At 30.7% G+C, this 21,000-nt stretch overlaps 1 protein-coding gene across 1 annotated transcript in view; it reads right to left on the reverse strand.

The window, feature by feature from the left end:
- Positions 1 to 2,968: 2,968 nt before the first annotated feature.
- LOC145828461 (uncharacterized) overlaps positions 2,969 to 21,000 on the reverse strand; it is a 29,972-nt gene continuing 11,940 nt past the window's right edge. Inside the window, exons 21-55 of the mRNA XM_082936219.1 lie at positions 20,704 to 20,845; positions 20,295 to 20,411; positions 19,449 to 19,557; positions 19,024 to 19,157; positions 18,462 to 18,541; positions 18,046 to 18,168; positions 17,731 to 17,893; positions 17,224 to 17,354; positions 16,844 to 16,977; positions 16,237 to 16,277; positions 15,786 to 15,971; positions 15,141 to 15,253; positions 14,657 to 14,822; positions 14,314 to 14,447; positions 13,813 to 13,960; positions 13,165 to 13,353; positions 12,651 to 12,805; positions 12,084 to 12,297; positions 11,392 to 11,491; positions 10,906 to 11,041; positions 10,390 to 10,590; positions 9,521 to 9,617; positions 8,709 to 8,896; positions 8,040 to 8,123; positions 7,592 to 7,735; positions 7,074 to 7,320; positions 6,840 to 6,955; positions 6,194 to 6,321; positions 5,741 to 5,921; positions 5,247 to 5,418; positions 4,850 to 5,017; positions 4,062 to 4,208; positions 3,664 to 3,729; positions 3,251 to 3,417; positions 2,969 to 2,980 (exon numbers count right to left, since the gene is read on the reverse strand). Of these exons, the coding sequence (XP_082792345.1) occupies positions 2,969 to 2,980; positions 3,251 to 3,417; positions 3,664 to 3,729; positions 4,062 to 4,208; positions 4,850 to 5,017; positions 5,247 to 5,418; positions 5,741 to 5,921; positions 6,194 to 6,321; positions 6,840 to 6,955; positions 7,074 to 7,320; positions 7,592 to 7,735; positions 8,040 to 8,123; positions 8,709 to 8,896; positions 9,521 to 9,617; positions 10,390 to 10,590; positions 10,906 to 11,041; positions 11,392 to 11,491; positions 12,084 to 12,297; positions 12,651 to 12,805; positions 13,165 to 13,353; positions 13,813 to 13,960; positions 14,314 to 14,447; positions 14,657 to 14,822; positions 15,141 to 15,253; positions 15,786 to 15,971; positions 16,237 to 16,277; positions 16,844 to 16,977; positions 17,224 to 17,354; positions 17,731 to 17,893; positions 18,046 to 18,168; positions 18,462 to 18,541; positions 19,024 to 19,157; positions 19,449 to 19,557; positions 20,295 to 20,411; positions 20,704 to 20,845 (4,833 nt within the window). The remainder of the gene's footprint in view (positions 2,981 to 3,250; positions 3,418 to 3,663; positions 3,730 to 4,061; positions 4,209 to 4,849; positions 5,018 to 5,246; positions 5,419 to 5,740; positions 5,922 to 6,193; positions 6,322 to 6,839; positions 6,956 to 7,073; positions 7,321 to 7,591; positions 7,736 to 8,039; positions 8,124 to 8,708; positions 8,897 to 9,520; positions 9,618 to 10,389; positions 10,591 to 10,905; positions 11,042 to 11,391; positions 11,492 to 12,083; positions 12,298 to 12,650; positions 12,806 to 13,164; positions 13,354 to 13,812; positions 13,961 to 14,313; positions 14,448 to 14,656; positions 14,823 to 15,140; positions 15,254 to 15,785; positions 15,972 to 16,236; positions 16,278 to 16,843; positions 16,978 to 17,223; positions 17,355 to 17,730; positions 17,894 to 18,045; positions 18,169 to 18,461; positions 18,542 to 19,023; positions 19,158 to 19,448; positions 19,558 to 20,294; positions 20,412 to 20,703; positions 20,846 to 21,000) is intronic.

Genomic DNA, 21,000 nt, shown 5'->3' on the forward strand with positions numbered 1-21,000 from the left:
TTTCTGTACTTTAACCTAAGCTTTATTTAGATTATTATTAATTAAATTGCTTGTTGTAGTTAAATGACTTATTGATGTTAGAAGAAAAAGAAGGTTTTCGCATAAACTTATATTATCATATCAAAAATACCTGATTCTAGTTCGATATGATATGTATTATATTAAAATACGTTTAAATAACACAATCTACGTAATTATAATTTATTAAAAAGACTTCAATTCTAAAAATGTGGTGTTTTATGTAATGTTTTACATTAAACAAATCTACATAAATCAAAGAAAAAAGTAGTAATAAAAATAAAATACTAGACATAGTTTAACAAAATGAGGTGTAGTTTATTATTTGTTTTAAGACTTAAATCTCTAAGTAAAGCTTTTTTTTTAATGTCAGCAGCATTTGTAAACAATATTTATGTTTTAAACTACTTAGTATAATAAACTTCTATATAAATGAATATTCTTTCATTATTAATCTTTAATATATTTTAAATACTTTTTAGTTTACAAACTTTAAGAGTGAAAATATATTTTTCACTACAATCACTGCCAACCGTTAAAAATTAGTTTTGTATGTTTTTCAAAATAATAAAGCTAAAGTTTTTAACAGCCTAAACATAAATTAAGAACAAAAATCACTAAAATTAAATTCTACTATAAACGTTTAGTTTAAAAAGAGTGTATATGACACTATTAGTATAAGTTTAATTATTTTAAAAGCATTGTAATAACAAACACTTTGAATCTTATAGTTTATTTAGATTTAAAACAAAAAAAAAGTATAAAGCTTAATAAAAATTAAACTTTTGATCCATATTTATTTGTAACAAAAATATACATCCAAATAGAAGACCAAAGAAAAGCCTCACTCACTAAAAGTTAAATAAAAAGCCGAGTTTTTGTGAAATAAAATTAACTTTATATACGGTAGGCATTTTGTAGATGGATGGAACCACCAGGCTACGCGTGGAAACACTGTTGCTCCACATAGAAAAAAAAAATGAAAAACAAAGCGTACAAAAAAATCAAGTCTTAAATTTAAAGTTTTCAAAAATGCTGCTTGAAATGGGGCACTGCAAATGGAGCAGTACCACCTCGAACTAAATTAAAATAACTTCATCTTAAAGCAAAGGAGTTGAGTGAAAATGTTAAGAATAGGAAGCGCTCACGGCTCAAGACAAAATTTAGAGGATTATTTTAACGAGTAATTTTTTTCCTTAAACAAAATACCACGCAACATTGCTGTTTAAAACTAAACTGTTTCTTTAACTTAATACGCAACTTACGTATTTACAGCCAAGAAGAAAGCCAAAAAAAAAACTCTTTAAAAAGTCAAAAAAAAAAGGTACAACTCAATAACTATTTAAAAAAGACCCGTAAAATCTGATTAGAAATTAATTTCAAAAAAATATTTCGAATACTTAAAGTCATTGATAATGAAAAAATTGCAATGAAGCAGATGTATTTTAGATTAAAATTTTATTACAAGTTTAATACTATTATGATCAAAATTCCATTACTTTCTTTTTATAATTTTGCTGTTTTGCATTATTAAACGCTTTAACAAATAAAATGTTAGTGTTAAATATAGAGTTTTAGCTAAAGTTTGATGCTTTAGTAAAAAAACATCACATCAAAACGACCGCTACTTTTAATTGTTTTAAACTTGATTTTTTGTACCTTTATTCATTATAGCATATATTCTTTTTTTTTTAATACTAGTTATTGTAATAAATAAAGTGTAATATAAATACTTCGAACCTTTATTGTATTTCTTATATCTTGTGGGTAATAACTATTTTCTAAGCACTTTTTGCCAAAAGCTTTTTTTATTTAATGTAAGTAATTTTTTTAGTATTTCGGTAAACACTTTTTCAGTGATCAATTAAAATTTAGATTTTTTTTACAAACATCATAGAAAACATACTCTAATATAAATTGTAGAACATCAGCTTCATATTAATTTTATTCTCTTTCTGCCTTTTAGTTTTTAAAACTTTTATATAACTTGATTGTGCATTGCACTTGAAACTTAGTAGACGATTGATTAAATCGAGAAAAATATACATACGATTGCGTTCTGCAGTATTACATCAAATAAAAAAAGTTATGACTTAAATGACTTGTAGACTATCTTAAACATACATGAACGACTTATAAGTCAGAAAGTATTGTATACCTTTACAAAACGATTAAACCTGTTAACATTATATATAAGGTTTAGGTTGCATGTTTTAATTTTCGTGTTTTAACTAAATCATGGCATTTTGCACATTAAACGTTACAGTAGTTCTGTTAATAAATTTATGCAGTACATAATTAGAATTCAAAAACATATAAAACATAACTAAAGTAATTACTTAGTTTCATTTTAATAACGGGTTATCTAGTTGTGCTTAAATAAAAAACTAGACATCAATTTGGTATTTGAAAAATAGCAAACAACTTTTAATTGTATAAAGTTTGGTTTGTTTAAAAAAACAAAGTGTATACTGTAATAAGTTAGTATTGACGGAAATCGATTTGTTAAAACTCTTAATTTTCGTTTTAAATTAACTTCACATCTATATCAATTTTTTTTTTTTTTAAATTTTAGTAAAATCTAAAACTTGTAAGGCTGATTGTTTAGTTTTTCTTAGATAATTTTTTTTAGTTGAAGATTCATAGTTCTTTTTAGCTCGAGGTCGAGATGCAAAGAGGTGAAACTTGACAGGTTTAAAATAATTTTGCTTTTTAAAAAAGGTTGAAAACGTTTATTTATCTGAAAAATTCAAAGAATTCTAGTAATGTAGTAAACTTTAAAAATTATTATTTAAAAAATACTTAAAACATAATAAATTGAATAACTTTAATTGTCTAAATCTAAAAAGAACAACAGTTTATTGAAAATGCAAATGAAAACGATAAAAGACACAAAAAAATAAATATTACGATTGAACAAAACCTTCTAAGCTTCTTACACTTTTGCTCTTTATGCGTTCGACTGAAAAAAGCAATGTTAGTTATTTGTATTTAATTAATTAACAACATTAAATAATAATAAAAGTACGTATTAAAAATTTTTATAAAAGGTTTTACTCATTTTATTTAAGTAAGTTAAAAATGCTGTTTTTGTTAAAGCTCTAACTTAAGAATAAAGTTAAAACAGTTTTTCTAAATAACCAAAAAATTTACCGTAGGCTGTAAGTAAGCACCTAACAAAGTTTGCCTCTAATCGACTGATGTCATGCATTTTATTATTACTTTTACTTACCCCAAACGCCATAGGGTTATCGAAACCCTTGCTCTGATCTTTGTTGTAAGTCGTGTCGGGAACAGACGTGCTCTTTGATGAAGAATTCTTCTTGTAGTAGATTCCACCAAACACTGCGGCCGCTATGACAACTATCAACGCAAGTATTATTCCGAACACGGCACCGCCTGAAAATTATTAAACAGAGAAATTGATAGGCTCCAACTAAAGTCATAAACAAAACTGACTAGATAACAAAATAACTCAAGTTAAGATTTTGTTTGTAAAAAAAAGTTATCATATATTTCACAAAAACTAGTTTTTTTTAATAAATGTTTATTTGATAGTAAAGAGGCAAGAGTGAAGTCTTTAACTTTTTTAATTTAGTTGAAATTGTATCGTAAATCATAAGATGAGCTATTATATATATTAACCTGACAACCCAGTGCTAGAATCATCTTTGGACGGGTCAACTGGATTAATTGGTTGTCCGCCAGATCCTAAAAGTTGTTCGATTATATTTTAAAATTTTTACTAGTTTAAATGCTTTAGAAGTGGCCAAGGTTAGTTCAAAAACATATTGATATAAGTTACAACTATAAGTAACTTAACTATGAAAAGTCAAGTTTTAAAAAGTAATGTTTTTTCAGTGAAATAAATATGTTAAATTTAATTTAAAACTACATTATTTTATAAATAATGCTGATAGCAGTTTTTTTTTAAAGGTGTTTTTTTACAAGCGTTACGTTTAAAAAAGCTATGAAGTCGAAAGAAACAACTACAACACTGCATGTAACACAACACGATGTTTTCAATTATGACGTCACACAACCTGACGGGTAGAAGCACCCAGTGATGTTGCCTCCGGCGAAAGTTCTGTCCCAGCAGCAGCCCCTGCTCTCAACACACTGGTCTTCGGTGATTCCCGCGAATCCGCACTCATCACGTTCGTTCACCGCCACCTTGCATACCGAGTATTCTGTTGAATATTTCGAATGTTGAGTATGTGTTTTCTCGAAATACTTAATGACTTGATCGTTTATAAGTGATATTAAGCTTTTTTAAGGTTAAGTTTTGTTGTTTTTGTTTTACATAGACACGTTCTTATAAGTTAGACCTGTAACACCTTAGTTTTTCATTCTGAATATTCAAAGTTTTTTTTATTCAATGTTTAAAGTCTTTTTATCGTTTTTTTATATAAAACAGATAAGAACTTCGAAATGACTTTGATTTTCATGTTCTATTTTATTAGAAATATTTATAAGTTTTATTATAAACATTGGAAAAAGTTTAATGTCTTTTATGACTAAATACAAAAGAATATATTTTTTTAATAGTTATAAAAACACTAGTAAATAAAGATTTCTTTTGGGATGTATAATGTAGAAAAAATATAAGTTGTTTCAATTCTTAAAAAACTCAACTAGTTAAAATATGTTTTTTAAAACTAAATAAACTTTTAAAAAAATATCTAAAATTGAACCTAATTTTCTTAATTTAAAAATTGAATTTAAAAAAAAATCAATTCAACTACAACACAAAACGTTTCATACAAAAAAAAAGTTCTCAACCACAAAGCTTAAATCCTACAAAGTTAAAAAATCTATACTTTTTTCAAACCTTTAGGCCTCTTGCAGACGAACCCCCTGGTTTCGTAGCAGGGCACGTCGTTCCAGCTGCCGTCCCACGGGTACATCTCCACGCACTCCTCCCCGTCCTGGCCGTTCGGCTCCCCGTTCGCCCAGTTCGAGTACTGGTAAGGAGAACTGTCGCTCCACGTCCATCCCTCTGTATGTGACTCGTTTAGTTTGTATTAACTTTTTTATACTGCCAATTTTTGAGTACTGAATAGTTTTTCGGGTTGTGTTTTTTAGCAGTTTAGTTGTCAAATTTTCAGTTAAATTTATGGAATTTTACTGAACCTATTCCGTTTTAGCCAAGTTTACTAAGTTACAAATAAGTTTTTTTTAAATAGTAAATTAATTTGACAAAAACTTTTGAACATTTCAAAACTCACCGTATCCGTTGCTTCTGAGGCCGATGTACAAATTGTGGTAGTTGGGTGAAATCTTGTCGACCAACTGTTTAACTTCTTCTGGGCTGTGAAAGCTCGCAAGCTCGGCGTTTCGCTTCTTGCATGAAAAGTCCGCCTCCGCCCATGTTTTTGTTTCAGAAGTATATATTCCGGGCTGAAAAATAACTTCCGTAAGCTAGATTACTAAGCTTGATAGAATATTTTACTAGTTATTGTTTTTTTCACATCATATCGTGAAGTAACATCTATTTTTTAATTCTATTTCAATAAAGTAATGTGAATAACAGTATTATACATCCGCGATAGAACGTAAATGGAAACTTGCCGTTTTTTGCTACTTTTATTAATACTAACTTTAAAAATGGAAAAGCTTAGTTTTTTAGTTGTTCTTAATTAGCACTTGGTAAAAACTACATTTTGTTTCTGTACAAATTACTTCAAGGCCAGAAAAAAATAAGTTTTGCCTAGCAACGAACCTCTACATAGTAACAGTCCCTTCCGTCGCTGAACAACCAGTCGTTGTCGCAAACTCCGTCTTCAACGGGGGTTTCCGGGGGAGGGGGAATTTCCTGCAGAATTTTCTTGCAAACATAGGGGAGCTGGGTGTTGCAGTTTACCCCCTGAAGCTGGTTGCTAAGCACCTGCCACCTTCCGTTGCTGTGTTATGAAAATTGCGTTCATTATTTAAGATGTTTAAATTGATTAAGTCGGTGATTGTAAAACAAAAAGGTTGAAATTAATATTTTATGTTATTTTCTTGCTCTTTTTATATGTGTTTTAATTAATAAGGCTATACAAAAAGTTTTACCCAAATGCTTAAATTTAAGTATGTTTTGAAACTAATATAATTTTTAAACTTCTTTCAACTCTATTTTTTTTGTTTCACAGTTTGTTTAAGATACTTTCTATAAAAAACAAAATCAACAAACTTCATCATTCTTCCACAGCCAGTGCCGGCCTGCAATGCCTCACCATTCGGCTGTTGAGTGTCCCAATTGGTGTATGTAACCGGCCAAGTGTCCGTCCACTTGTAGTTCGCCCTGGCTGCTGCTTGGTCCTTGAATTATTTTATAAATCTATAACTTTAAGTAGACGTAACTCGGTTAACGTACTACTTAGCTTTAAAATGTTTCACTAATTGTTTGGTAATTTTTTTTTATATTTTAAGAAAAATATTTAATATTCAGAACATAACGTCGTTTTACTTTATATTCAGTAATAATCAACTCTTATGCTATCATCCGGTGTATTTTTTTAATATTCCGTCAAAAAGTTAAATATGAAGCTTTCAATTGTACCTTCCTAGCGAAATCTTAATGAAATACATCGGAGTAATAACGTATGAGTCGTTTTGATTTGTACTAAATGTACATGGATAAAGCTAAAGTAAGTAAAAAAGTTTAAACAGTTTTCACAAAACTGATCGAACTTTACTTGTTTTACTCTGGGTTATAAAAACTATACTTTTTGAAAATATAGTTTGTATTTGAGTTTTTATTTTATTAGCAGAACAAGCTACACACAATAATAGTTTCTTTATGCTGTAAGGTAAAAAATGTGTGAAAAAAAACTAACAACTTCAAAAGTCAGTCCAAACCACACGGAATCAGTAGTAACTTGCTGGAAGAAGTAACTGAAGAGAAGGTCATTCTCGTACAGTTCTGCAACACTGGCCAACTCTATTCCTTGGCCTACAAAAAAAACAGTATCAAAGATTACAAAAATATTTCATTATTCAATATGCTTCAACTAAAACTAAAATTTAAATTTACAATATTTGTACAAACTCTCTAAAAATAAAAGTCCCACCTTCGTTCTTGCAGGCCTGCTGGGCCGCGGACCAGGTGTTGGGGGTGGTGACCAGTTTGAAGCACGCCTGGCTGCCAACCGACGAGTAGTAACCTGCGGGGCACCCGATGGGAGAGGTGGTCGCCGGGGGAGCGGGTAGCTGAGGGGATTTCCTCGTTGAGCAGACGAAGGGGATCTGCTGGGAGCAGTCGAGGTCGTTCCACTCCCCATGCACGTTCCCGGTTATCCGCATCTCCACGCAGTTCTCCTGCGATTATCCGTTTGTTAATTGTTAGAAAAAATATTACCTACTTGTTGCAATTAACAACACATTTTCAATTAACAAGTTTGTTTGAGCAATAGTTACAAAATTATTTTCCTTTAAAAGGTTAAGTATAAGATAGTCAGATAAATTTAGACATAAGGTTTTAATCAGTTAATGCTTACTAAAAGCGTTATTTTTTAAACAGCAACACTATAGCCACGATACAAGAATGAATGTTACGATCTATTTATTAATTCATCAAAGACAAACTAACATATCCACCGCTTGGTTCTCCGGGCTGCCAGTTCGTGTAAACGTAATCTGATTGGTCGATCCAAACGAAGTATCCCGTGTTTCTGTCGGTCAGACCAATCCAAAAGTTGTTCGCGTCTCCCCATAAGAAGTTAACGAGGAAAGCCTGATTTCAAATAGTTATTAAAAGCTGTTTTAAACTAACCGGCTAATTTGATTAATATAAATGAACAGCTTTCTTACAATTGTTTCTTATTACCTTTAGTGTTTTGATCAAATTGTAATAAAGAACATACAACTAACTTATTTCGGCTTATTTTTAATAAACAAAAAACATCAGGATTATAATTCTTTGATTTTCTTATAATTAAATTTATTGTATATACAATATGAAAAGTTTGCTTAATCCATATTGAATGTTAATCTTATTTTATCACACGTATTTTTTTATACACTGTTAGTGTACAAACTTGCTCGTATTCGTTGGTTATCGATGCCAATTCTCCACCCTTGTCGTTGCACCACGCCCTTGCCGATGTCCAATCCAATGCGACCTGTAAGTTGTTTTATTTTCGTATTTACATTTATGTATTGTTTTTTAACATGTTTATTAATTTTTTTTGTTTTGATTGGTTTGGTCAAATCATGAGCCAAAACCAACTTAGTAACACATTTGTTGTTCGAATATTTATTGATACAAAAATGTAATCTAACGAAACCTGTTTCGATGTATTAAAATGTAGGTAATATAGTATTTAAAAAGACTTAATTGTTATTAAATTCAGTCATAAAAATACATATTAATCTTATTTTTCTAGAAACTCAATGCCTTTGTTTGTTGTTGAGCAGAATATTACAAAAAATTAACAATCATACGTCAACCTACAGTTTCTAACCAAGTGTAATGCAGGAGTACTTTAAAGAAATATTCTAGAATGCTTCAAACCCATAAGTTATACGCGAATTAAGCTCATTTTTTGAACGTAGGTGTATCTTTTAAACTTTAATTTTATTTTAAGAACTTTTTTATGTTTCAGTAGTACTACTTCAAATATTGAATATTTGCTTTAATAGATAAATAACACAACAATCATGCATAGGAAACCGAACAACCTGAACTCTTCAAAAGTGAAACAAACCTCTTTGCTGCTCATGTAGCAGTTGTTTCCGTATTCGGTAAAACCCCCGGGACAGTAACCTTGTTGCGGGAGGGTGGGAGGGACGGTGACGGAAGATGAGGAGAGGAACTTTTCGCAGATGAAGTGGTTTGACGCTCCGCAATTCTCATCGTTCCAGAGAGCGGTGTCCGAGTATATGTTGACACAATCTGTATATATACGATTTTGTTGTTTAGTATTTTTTATTATTATTTTCCAGATAAAAAATACTTTTATACTTTTGAAATGTAAAACCTTGAAAAAAGCTAAAGTGACAGACTTTTAATGAAAGTTGTGTCCAGAAATAAAATTAATAAACAAACAAAAGAGTAACAAAAATCAAAGGAATTAAAAGTGTTTGCTTAACAAAAGAACTATTTACTACTTATGTTTTACTTATTTAAGGTTTGAAGTTTTATTATTTAAGTTGGTTTTTTAAACTTTCCTCATATTTACTGTTTATTGAACGAAAAAATGAAAAATCGCTCAAAGAGTTTTGTCCAAGGACTTGGTGCACGAAAAAACCTTTAGGTTATCGAGTCGTACACCACGGATACAGTTTTATCAGGTAACTTGTGATTAAATTGTCTATTTAGTTAAAGTATTCATGTCGAAAATAGTTTTAAAATTTTAGAATTAAAAACTTTTTTAGAACGTTAAAAGTAAAAGATTATATAACATACACTCTGTTAAGCCAGCAGCATTTAATTTATTGCATACCGTGTCTATAAACTGACCATATTTTGAGTAGAGAAAAAAAGTTACACAAAGTTTTTCAAAAACATAGTACTGACCTTCGCTATCGAGATAGTTGTTAGGCTCTCCAGCGTTCCAATTCACATAATCTATTGGTGAACCGTCCGCCCAAATAAATGTTCTATCTCCTCTGTCCTGTGAACAAAAGTCACTTATATCATTTTTTTTCCGTTTTTTATATCTGCTTAAAAACAGCAACTAAAATACATTGAACATTTAAATATAATTATTGTAAACACTATTGTTTTACTTTGGATTGTTTTTTATTTTATCACAGCTAAAATTGTTTGAAACGAGGCAATACAACTTTTTTAACAATTAAAGAAATATAACATAAGTTCTAAGAAAAGTCTTCACCAATTCACAGGTCATACCAAGGTATATTCTCGTACACTTAGTATTCTGTCTTTAGTTTGGTTAAAGTTTTAATTTTTTAACCAAGTTTTTATTCAAGAATGTTCTTCAATTAAAATAAACCATATCGTTTCAACCATTAACAATTTAATAGCAAAAACAATGTTAATGCGACATTTCATTTTAACTTTCATTTTCATTTAAACTAAAAACTAACACTGTTTTAAGATTTTAGAATATCTAGTCATTGAAAATTCAGATGTTTTTATTACAAATACAATGTAGCTTTAGGTTTACTATTCCAATGTCAGCTCTATTAGAGAATGTTAAGTATTGTCATGGTCCAAAAAATATCAAAATTTAAACTGAAAAGGATCAATTTTTAACAAAAAGTTAAGAATAAAAATAGATACAGTGTTTAAGTATTTTGTATGTAAAAAAAGAAACAGCATACTGATAAGTGCGTGTGAATCTCCTTTCAGCTAAGACAAAGGCTGTTATAAACAATCCATCTTACTTTATCATATAAAAAATACAAAACTCCAAAACCCACCCTGAGTCCTATCCAGAAGCTGGACGCGGAACTTATTGCGGTCCAGGACTGCAGCATCAAGCTTTCGTCGTCGCTGTGCACTGCCACCAGCTGGCCGCCCTGTCCCCTGCAGTAATCGTTCGATTGGGGCCAGGTGAGGCGGGAGGACTGGTCGTTGAACAGGTAGCACTTGTCCTGGTTGTACGACGTTTGGTACCTGACCTGCGTGTGACGTGTTGGTTTAAGTTCGGTTTTGATTAATTTTTCTCTCGAATTTTTGTATAAATTTTTGTTTAGTTTTGGGGCAATCAAACTTTCCTGAACATTTTTTACAGAAGCTAGTTTTCTCAGAAACGAATTAGTAATTCATAAAAGAGCTTTTAATTTACTAAAAGTTTTCATCGGTAAAACTTTCGTACAATTTCAAAATAATTAAGTGTCTTCAACATACTTTAAAGCTGGTTGAAAGCAAACGTGTTTAGATTAAAAGAGTCTTTGTTTTAATTACTTTAAGTGTTAGTTTGAAGTTGTACTTACCCATGACTGGTCGGTGCCGCACGCGGGGTCAATCTCGCCCCTTTTAGGTGGTTCTGTTGGCGGTGCTAACGGTGACTTGCCCTTTGCTATTTTGCAAATCCAGTTTCGTTTGCTTTGACATTCAATGTCGTTCCAACTGTTAAGATTACATTGAATGATATAAACAGTATATGTTTGTAACAATTTAAATTAGTTGTTAAAGTTTGGGCGAATTCGGAGGGCTTTTTTGATCTTTTTTTTTTTAATCTTTTCTCTCCGTATTTTTTCAAAGATGTTCGTCGAAAGATGAACGTCTTTTTTTTTACCCATTTTTTTGGCTACCTATAGAGTAACTTAACAAACATAGTTTCATCCACATCGCTTTCATTTAAGTTTTTCGTATTCAAAAATTAATATTTATAAGATCCTATTATTAAGCAGCAGTTTATGAGAGTAAGTTTTATGTTACTTTTACAATCAAAAATTAACTGCTATAAATCAGCTTACCCTTCAACGCCTGCGTAAAATTGTCCTTCGATACAATTTTCACTTCCTTCAAAGTTGTTGGGCTCCCCGTCACCCCAGCTATAGTAATCCGTTGGAGATCCTGAAAAAAAAAATTATATGTTTTTATATTTAAGTTTGAATTACAAACTATAAAAAAGCATGTTCTATAAAAAATGTTAGTAATACAGAAGTAATTATATTTATATTAAAAATAAGCTTAATAGTTTGTGGCAGCCATTACCATAAGTTTAAACTTGTTTTAATGTTATTGTTGTGTTAAGTAAACATTTGTAACACCTGTAAAAAGTATAGTAAATATTTTCAAAATACATTTCATAAATTCTATAAAAACCTTCATTAAATACTATAAATTTATAAAGAAAACAATTAAAGAAATATTCTAAGCAACTTAACGTAGCCGTCAGCGTCAGGCTGCTGATTATTAAGCCTGATATGTATATATACACATATATATATATAGGAATCTGCTTGCGTAAAACTTCATCAAGAATATCATAACGTGCATTTTATGTAATCTTTAAAACCGCTCTAACTGTTTTCAAATTCCTTAAAAAACAGACTGACTATGTACATTTAAACCAATAAGTATTTTTTGTATCAGGTTATTTATAAAATATTCAAAAACATTCAAAATATCCCGAATTCAATTTAAATGCACAAAAATAACTAACCGTCGGACCACTGGTATCCGTCTTTGGGGACCAGGTTGTTCAGCCCTATCCAGAAGTACACGTAAGAGTTGACGGTGACCCGCTGCACGGCCTGTATCACGCTCGCCTGCTCCTCCTGCGAGTGCACCGACACCAGGTCCGCCCCCAAGTGGCGACAGTAGTCCACGCTTTCCTGCCACGTCTTCCGGTCAGCGTCGTCCAGAGACTCCATCACCTGATAGTTGAAATATTATAAAGTTATTTTCGATGTCTTAAATAAAATTGAATGTTTATATTCCTGAGCAGTAAGTGTCGATACAAAACGTGTTTCAGTATTGCTGTAATTGAAGATTTGTATAAGTTTAAAGTGTTTGCTATTTAAATTTAGATTTTAAAAAGTTTTTAAACTTTTTTAATAAAGTAAACTTTTAGAGGTTCTAATACCATTGATTGATAAACAAAATTGACTTTACCAAACAGATGATGTCTTTAAAAGCAATAAGCTGCAGTAGAAATTTCTAAACAAACAGCTACTCAAACATACAATAAATAAAATTTCAAAAAATATTGTTCAGAACATTATCACACCATGTAGCAGTAGGATGAAGTGGAATCGCTTAGCCAGCCATCTGGGCAACTCAATGAGGGATCCGGGGTGGTATAGGAAGGTTGCGGGTATCCAACCCTCGGTTTCTCGCATACAAAGTGGTAGTCGTTCACACACAAGTCTACGTTCCACTTACCTGTCAGTTGTGAGAAGTGTATCGATCTTATAAGTTAAATGAGATAAAAAACAAACAGAAAACTTTTTAGTGATTTGACAAACACTTTATTAAATTTGACCCTTATTTTCTTTATCAAAAATACTTAATAGCATTGGCACTTATATAAAAACAACAGCATAGGTTGAAAAACTTAATTAACTATTTAATTTTGTCTATCGAACAAAATTTAATAGTTACCGAAGATGTAGTAAACAAAAACTAATTGTATTTATACCCATTATACAACATCTTTATGAATTTAAAATACATCTAGATATATCAAACTCTACAAATTTAAAATACAGTCTAAAAAAGACGTTTTCCAACAGCAAACCAACCGTTGATGGGGTCGAGGTAGGTGCAGGCAACAGCCCGCTTGTCGCTGCAGTACATCCAGAAACCGTTGTACTCCGCATCGGTGCTGCACCACGGCTCGTTCTGCCTGGCCGGAGACGGCACGTCGGTCGTGCACTCGTTGTACGTCACTCCCTTGTACGTGAACGGCAGCGCGCACTCGTACCTCGTTTCTGTTGAACATTTGTATGGTATAAATTTATTTTAAATAGTTTGAAAATTTATTTTATTTATATTGAAAGCATTATTTCATTAGCCCTCAAATTCTTAAAACTCGTACCTTTTTTATACAAAAGCTATTTTAAAGAAATAAAATGATATTTTTTTCGTTTTTTTTTTACTCTAATTGTTAAGAACTTTTTGATGTTTAAAATTTATAACTACGCTAAAAGTAAAGTATGTTTAAAATATCTAAAACTTTTGTAAATTTTTTTCCTAGTGTTTCTTTTCTTGAAAACGCACAATGAATATTTTGTTTAATGTAAGAAATATTTACGTATGACTAAAATTTAAAAAGTCAACTCGCAATGGTTTATTCTGTTTAACTTTTGATTTTTACTTTTGAGCCACAAGTTTTAGACTGTTTTATAATAAAAATTGATGCAATCGTCAAACTATGAAACAAATCTAACGGGGCTGTCCAACGTTCCAGTTTGTGTAAGTGACCGGCTCCTTTGATTCCCATTCGTAAACGATTTCGGCCATGTTGTCGTCTAAATTTCTTCCGGCGAACCCGATCCATGCTGTGTAGTTCAGACCTGGACGCAGTTTTGCGGACACCTGAAAGTTTTTAGTGTTTGGACACAACACGTTTTTTTAATTACAAACAAGTACATAAAACCAACAACTTTTATTACTTACTTCTAACATTATTACTCGTTTACATGAAATTAAAAACCTTGGCTAAAGGTATATTTGAAAATTTGATGATATACTTTGTTATAAAAAAATAGTTGTCAAAACAGTTGTGTAACCTTAATATTTAACTAATAAAACGCCGATATAATGCGTATGACAGCTTTCAAATAAATATATAAGCCTTTAATTCTTTATAGCGGATAAAGCAGTTAAAATTTTAAGGTAAAACAATGCTTATAAGCAGAAACCAAATCGCAAATACAATTTCAACTAACAAGCGAGTTGACGAAGGCTTGCTCGTAACCGTCATTGATGCTGACCAGGTACGCTCCGTCTTTGTTCTCAGCGCAAATCTCCCTCGCATACCTGTATATGGTGTCGTCGGTGTTCACGTAGTAGCACGAAGACTCTGTTTGACATGTCTCATAAACATTTACGAGTAAATACTAGCTGATAGCGGATAGGAAGTTATTAAACTTTCTTAAAATATAGTATCATCAGTCAAAAAATCTAAAACAACAATTTAGCAAGACAATTCAGGCATTAAAAAATCTTTAGGAAACTTAAAAACAAATATTATCTATATGTTCCTAAAGACCAAATAAATTAGCAACCGACCATAGGCCGACCAGCCGGGGTCGCAGCCTTCTTCCACGGGCAAGTCACCAGTTCCCGTGTCCTCCATCAGTTGCTTGGACTTCTTACACATGTAGGGCAGCTGCTGGGTGCACTTCTTGTCCGACCAGTACCCCTCCAAACGGATAAATTTCACGCACTGCGGATCCTGACCATTTAATAAGTTTAGGTTGAGAAAAATAATATATTGCATTATAAGTAGTTTTTTTATGAAAGTTTCATGATAGATAAACTCTTAAAGATTTCTTATTATTTTTTTTTCAATAGAAACAGTCAAAAAACTAGAGAAAACCAGATAATCATTTACAAACACAAACATCTATTTTATTATTTGTTGTGTTTATGTTCACAGTTATAAAGAGTCGTTGACTAGTGTTTTGTTTGCTTAACAGTTAAAAGATCTTAAGGCATTAGCTGATCGCTGAGATAGATTAAAAAAAAAGTTCTAACAAAAATATCAACTAACTCCGCCATCTGGTTCGTTGAACGACCACTTAGTATAAGACACAGGAGATCCGTCGACCCATTGGTAGTAGTTGTACTTGTCCAGATCATTCAACCCAATCCAAACATCTACATCTTCTAAATCTTCTCTGTCTGTTGGTAATAAATTATAGCTAATGTTTTTTTTTTGAAATCATACCAATAGCTTTAGAAAATAAAAGTAAGTTTTAACATTAACTGTTTTGAAATCAAATAAATTTTAGTTTTAAAAAACCAAAATTTGCAATAGTTATTACCTAAACCATTTAATATTCAATTGAGGTACAAACACGGTATCCGAAAAATAAGCTCATGCAAAATACTATAGGTGCTTAGTTTAAAGCTTAAAAAAGATTTAAATTATCATCAAGCTAATAAAAATTCTATACATTTTATTGTTTCTGTTTTTCTAAAATCTTTTTTTTTAATTCGCTGCTGAAACAGATAATAGATTTACACTTTCATTTATAACTCTTTTTTTAGTCAATTAATACAAAAGGACATCAGCAAACCTTGTTTTTAGCAAACAAGCAATAATAAGTAACTTGAATTATCCATAGATAATAAAGGAAATATAAATATTTAACAAATAAATGTTAACAACTTTCAATATTATATTAAAACTAACGTCCCTGCCAGATGACACTTTCGACGAAATCGTTTTCTCCCTTGGTGTTGATGCTGGCCAGGTCTCCTCCCATGTCAATACACTCCTGTCTTGCCTCGTACCACGTCCTCTTCACACCCTTAGGCGAGTAGTAGTAGCAGTGGTCCTTCCACGCCTTCCAGCCCGCAGCGTCGTCGCACTTAAACACTGTGACGTCATAAACAATTTGTTAACATGTTTTTTTACATTTCCTTTGTATTTAAAAGTTTTAGATTTTTATTTTTTAATTACGTTTTTAGTCTTTTATTTAAGTAAAACACAATAATGAAAATTTTAACTTTTATAAATAATTATTAAACTGAATAAAAATTTTAGTCGCTAAAAGGTTTAAATGACAAGCTAGCTTACTAGGGTGGTTGTGTTAAAGTAAAGTTTACTGAGTAACTAGAGTTACCAAAGCGTGTTTACAAACCTTTTCCTTCGAAGTTGATGGAATTTGCAGATGTTTGGTATCTGTATTTGTTTAATTTTAATTTATTTTAGTTATTACAAGTACGTATTTTTTGTCTAATGACAAAGTTAAGATGAGGTAACTTTAAGTTGTTTTGTGTTTTTAAATTTTATAAAAATGCTAATGAATGACAGGAAAACTAAAAAAGTTTACTTTAAAAATGTTAAACTTTACTTGTGCTTGTTTAATTTAGTCATTTTAGTTTAAGTTAGCAAAACTCTAATAAAGTAAAACCGATTAATTTTTAAGTATTTTTGTTAAAAAATTTAATTTGATATAAAGCTTATAATGATAAGCAAAAGCTACTACTACTATAATTAAGCATTGATGCTTTAAAAAACGACGAAAGTTTTTTAATTTAATTTTAATTTAATTAAATAAATTAATTCTTAACTTCATTAGTTTCCTTAATTAATTTATAATACAGCTCAATAGAACTATTGTAAACATATCAACGCTTATCCAACTAATTAAAAAGATAGTAGTTGCCTTTAATCATCTTAGTTGATTTCGTTCATTATAGGTTAGCTTTAACTTTTGAAACAAATTAAAACTGAAATCAACAAACGCTTGTGAGGCGATTCCGTTGTTGACAGAACCGGTGTACTGTGCTTGACCCGCCACCAAAGCGTAACTCACCGATCCGCCATGTTTGTTGTTCAGTCTTCCCGCGTGGATTGCGGCCGGACAAATTGCGGATTCCTGCGCAGTTTAAAAAAAACATTGGTTTTACACACAAAACAGTTGTTTTTAGTGTACATAGTCGTTAACTTTGTTGATTTACTGTCTTAATTCGGTAGCTTTTTTTTTACCAGACTTAAACTATTTGTTAAGAAAAATAATTGTGATCATACGACGTTATCTAAATATAAAAAACAAAATAACTATTTAAAATTAAAACATTTTTGTCTTATTCATTTATTTCTTAATTTTTATCGACCAACGAACCTGGGCATATCTTTGTTTAGACACGTCACCTCCGCCGTATACCGGACCGCTGGACGGATCTTCGACGCATCCTGCCGGACAGTCTATTGTGACGTCATTGTTGAGGCCAGTGTCAAACTCCTTCGCAGTGTCTGCCGAATATTTTGATTACTTTTGGTCGTACAGTTTTTTCGGTAGTTTTCCAAATACAAATTAAAGAGCTTTAATGCAATTTGTAAATTTGGTCTTTAAATACAGGCTATCATCGCAATGTTTTTGTCACATGAACTGCTATTAATACTGGACATCTTTACTTATTTAAGAAATAAAGTTAAAAAGTTATTCTTGTTTTGAATTTTACTTTTGGCATAGAAGTTTTTTTAAGTATGTTTTGAAACCCTTTTTGAAAACGAGTAAAACTTTCAATTTTTTTTTTCTCAAAGAATTATTCATATTAGTTGTCTAAGTACTGTGTGACATATGCTTTTAAACCAATTCTTTTTATTAAACCTCAACAATATCAATTACCTGCACAAGTGATCCTCTCGTAGTTGTAGCAGCCCATCACTTCGAACTGCATCACGATGTTTCCCACCCAAGTCCTCGGGATCAGCCTCAGGCTCTTGGTCGCGATCGGCTCCCTGAAGATCGACTCCTCGTTCGTAACCTGATCGTGAAGCCCCTCGAATATCTGGTTAATTGAAGCATTTTTATATAAGCTCTCTAATCTAACAGTATATACTTTAACTAGTTAGGGCAATGAAGTAAAAAGATACAGTTTTAAAAAGATCCATTAAACTTTTTGGTTGGTTTAAGCCAAAAATCTTATATTTATAAACTCACATGCATAAACCCTTCTTGGTTGGTGTAATAGTTGAACTTTTGCCCATCGTCACTGAATTGTATGTTGTAAGAAGTGAGGTAGTTTCCTGTTGTTGTAGTTCCGTACAAGGTTATTCCTGATACCTTAGATATATTTATGAAATTTAATATTGTTACATAGCTATTATTGTAGTAAGATGAGTTAATCGTTTATTGACTTTTACTTACTTGAAGCAGTTTCTTTTTTGTCAAAAAACTTTGTAAATAAAAATAAAAACACTGCTATCAACATTGTTAAAGTTCAATGCTTCATAAGCTTTCTGTTTGTGAAAGAAATAAAATTTTAGTTAAAATACAATACTTCAAGCTGAAATGTTTCCCACGTTCTTGCTTGGTTTTCGAAAAATACAAAAAACTTTGTAGAAATGTTTTCAAACCTTGAAGAAGTCTTTAAAAGAAACTTGTATCCATTCAGTAGCTGCATTAGTAGATGGAGTCCAGCCGGTTGGTGTGTACGCTGTATGTTAACAATTTTCAGTGAAGAAAAAGGATGTATCTTAAGATCTGGTACCCGTAATTAAATTAAAAAATGTTCAGCTTGTGATGCTAGCTACTTTTTCAACTAATGAAAAGTTTATGTGTTAATTTACAATTGTTTAATATTAAAAAAGAACACAAACATATTTCAATTTTTCAATATTTTAAATAGTCAAACTATACTTTAAAGAAAGTATGCTTATTTAAAATTATATATTAGTAAATAAAAAGTCACAAAATCAGGTTTAATATGCATGTTAAAGTAATTTGAACAGAGACTTAAATACGATTAGCCCTAATGGTAAACTTTAAGTTTTACAAAAGACTTGTTTAATCTTGGAAAAAGCTCAAATTTTATAAAATTTAGATAATAAACACATAGGAAAAGTTCTAAAAATAAATACATATAAAAGATAAATTAAAACTACTTAAGACGCATTATTACGTCACGAATAAACTAACAGGGACACGTTGGCACGTCACAATACTCCCATTCTTTGGTGGGGTCCGGAGAATAACACCAGGGTCCATCTTTACCGTCCGGATTTCTGCATTTGTTTTCCCTCAGCCCTGCATCCGGGTTGGTAGTCGGGTTGCTAGGTAACAGAATAAGTTGATTAAATGTTTACATTCGCAAACGTATAATTTAGTGTTTGATATTTAGTTTTATTTTATCTTAAAAAAGTTTTAAATTTTTGTAACTTTTTTTTGTATAGAAAAGTAATTTTTTCACAGTCTTGTAATATGTTACTACAAATAAAAAGAATTTTATTTTGTTTGAAGCTGTATTTATAAACAATCTTAACGTATTAAGTAAAAAACTTCGATGTACATATATCAAAACAGTAGCTTTTTTACTTTGACATCAACTTAAAATTACAACTAACATTTTGTTGGTAGGATCCGTCCAGTCTTTACAATCGAGACCAGTGACAGTCTTGCTGACGAATCCCCTATAACCTGCTCCATTGTCGTTGCTATCAGCCAAACACGAGACTGAATATAATTTGGTTAGCTTTAGTTGAATTAAAACAAAAAAAAAGACATGTAGGTTAAAGTTTTAAACAGTTAGGGGATTTGTAGAGGTTGGTATGAATACCAAAAAAACGTTAGTTAAGTAAAATTCAAGGAATTTTCATAAATAAAAGAAGTAGTTATATTGCTAGTAAAGATTCACGGAAATTATTTTTAACATGACAAATAACTTAAGTTAAATAGATTAATTTAATTTAGCTTTTTAGAACTTCAACAATTTTAATTATCGTAGTTATTTAAAGATTTCAAACTCAAAAATGTATTTAACACAATAGTTATTATATTTCTATTTTTTCAAGACTTTATTGTGAATTATCTTATTTGCATTATTATGCTTTATTATGCATTATCTTATCGTAGTTGAGATCTCTTAATTTGTTTTCTAAAAATCAAAACATATAGTAATAGTTGTTATTATAAACTTGAACAAACATACTAAAGGCTGCGGTCACAACATAACGTACAACTGTTAAGTTTTTATAATCAGTTTTATTTATTCACACTCTACTTGATAGAGCTTGTATTTATTAGTTTTGTGAAATTAATCACTAATGGATATATTGTTAAACTTAACGGTTTTAGCTTATTTTTGCTTAAAACTATAGTTTAACTCTATAGTTGATCCAAACATTTTTATAAATCAAAATAAAATAAAAACACCTAAAACAGGTAAAAAAGTAATAACTTTGCAAACTAACAATCGTTTTGAAGAGTGGCTCTCGCCTGTTTAGCTTCGTGTCCGGAGGTGGAGGAAGATGCGGTTATCGAATTATCAGGAATGAAGCCATCAGCCATGCCAAGAGGGTGAAGACAACCTGAATGCAAATGTGATTTTTTTTACAATCAATAACAATATTTTAACAAACAGTGAACTTTTACTTATTTGGTAATATTTATTTTTTTTTAGTTTTAAAACTTTTGTTGAATAAGAATTACCTAAAAAAACTGTTTACTTACAAAATAAATTGAGATAGAAAGTTTCTTTATTATTAAAATAATTTATTTTTATCTTAAAACGGTCCATGTAAAAAATATATCGAAAACTAAGCATATTTCTGGCAGTCTACAAACTAACTATAAATAGTTTAAATTTCCATTCAAACTAACTGTTATTACAGCCGATATATTCCAGCCTCATGATGCAATCATCGAACCACTCCAAGGGGTACAACCTCATGTGAGTGGCCACGACGCTCCTTGGAAATATATTTGTCACGTGGGTGTTCTGGTCTGAGTTTCCACCGAATTCCTGAAAGAAACAGTTAAACTTAGTTGATAGAAGTTATTGTAAACTAGACATAAGCTGAAAGATGCTTTATATTTTAAAAAATTATAGAAATTATTAATGTCAAATATAGTTCTTATTAGTTTGATTTGGCAAGAAGTTTACTTAATTCTACAAGT

The sequence above is a fragment of the Thalia democratica genome, chromosome 2 (assembly GCF_965202585.1).
Source record: "Thalia democratica chromosome 2, ktThaDemo2.hap1.1, whole genome shotgun sequence".
Lineage (NCBI taxonomy): Eukaryota > Metazoa > Chordata > Thaliacea > Salpida > Salpidae > Thalia > Thalia democratica.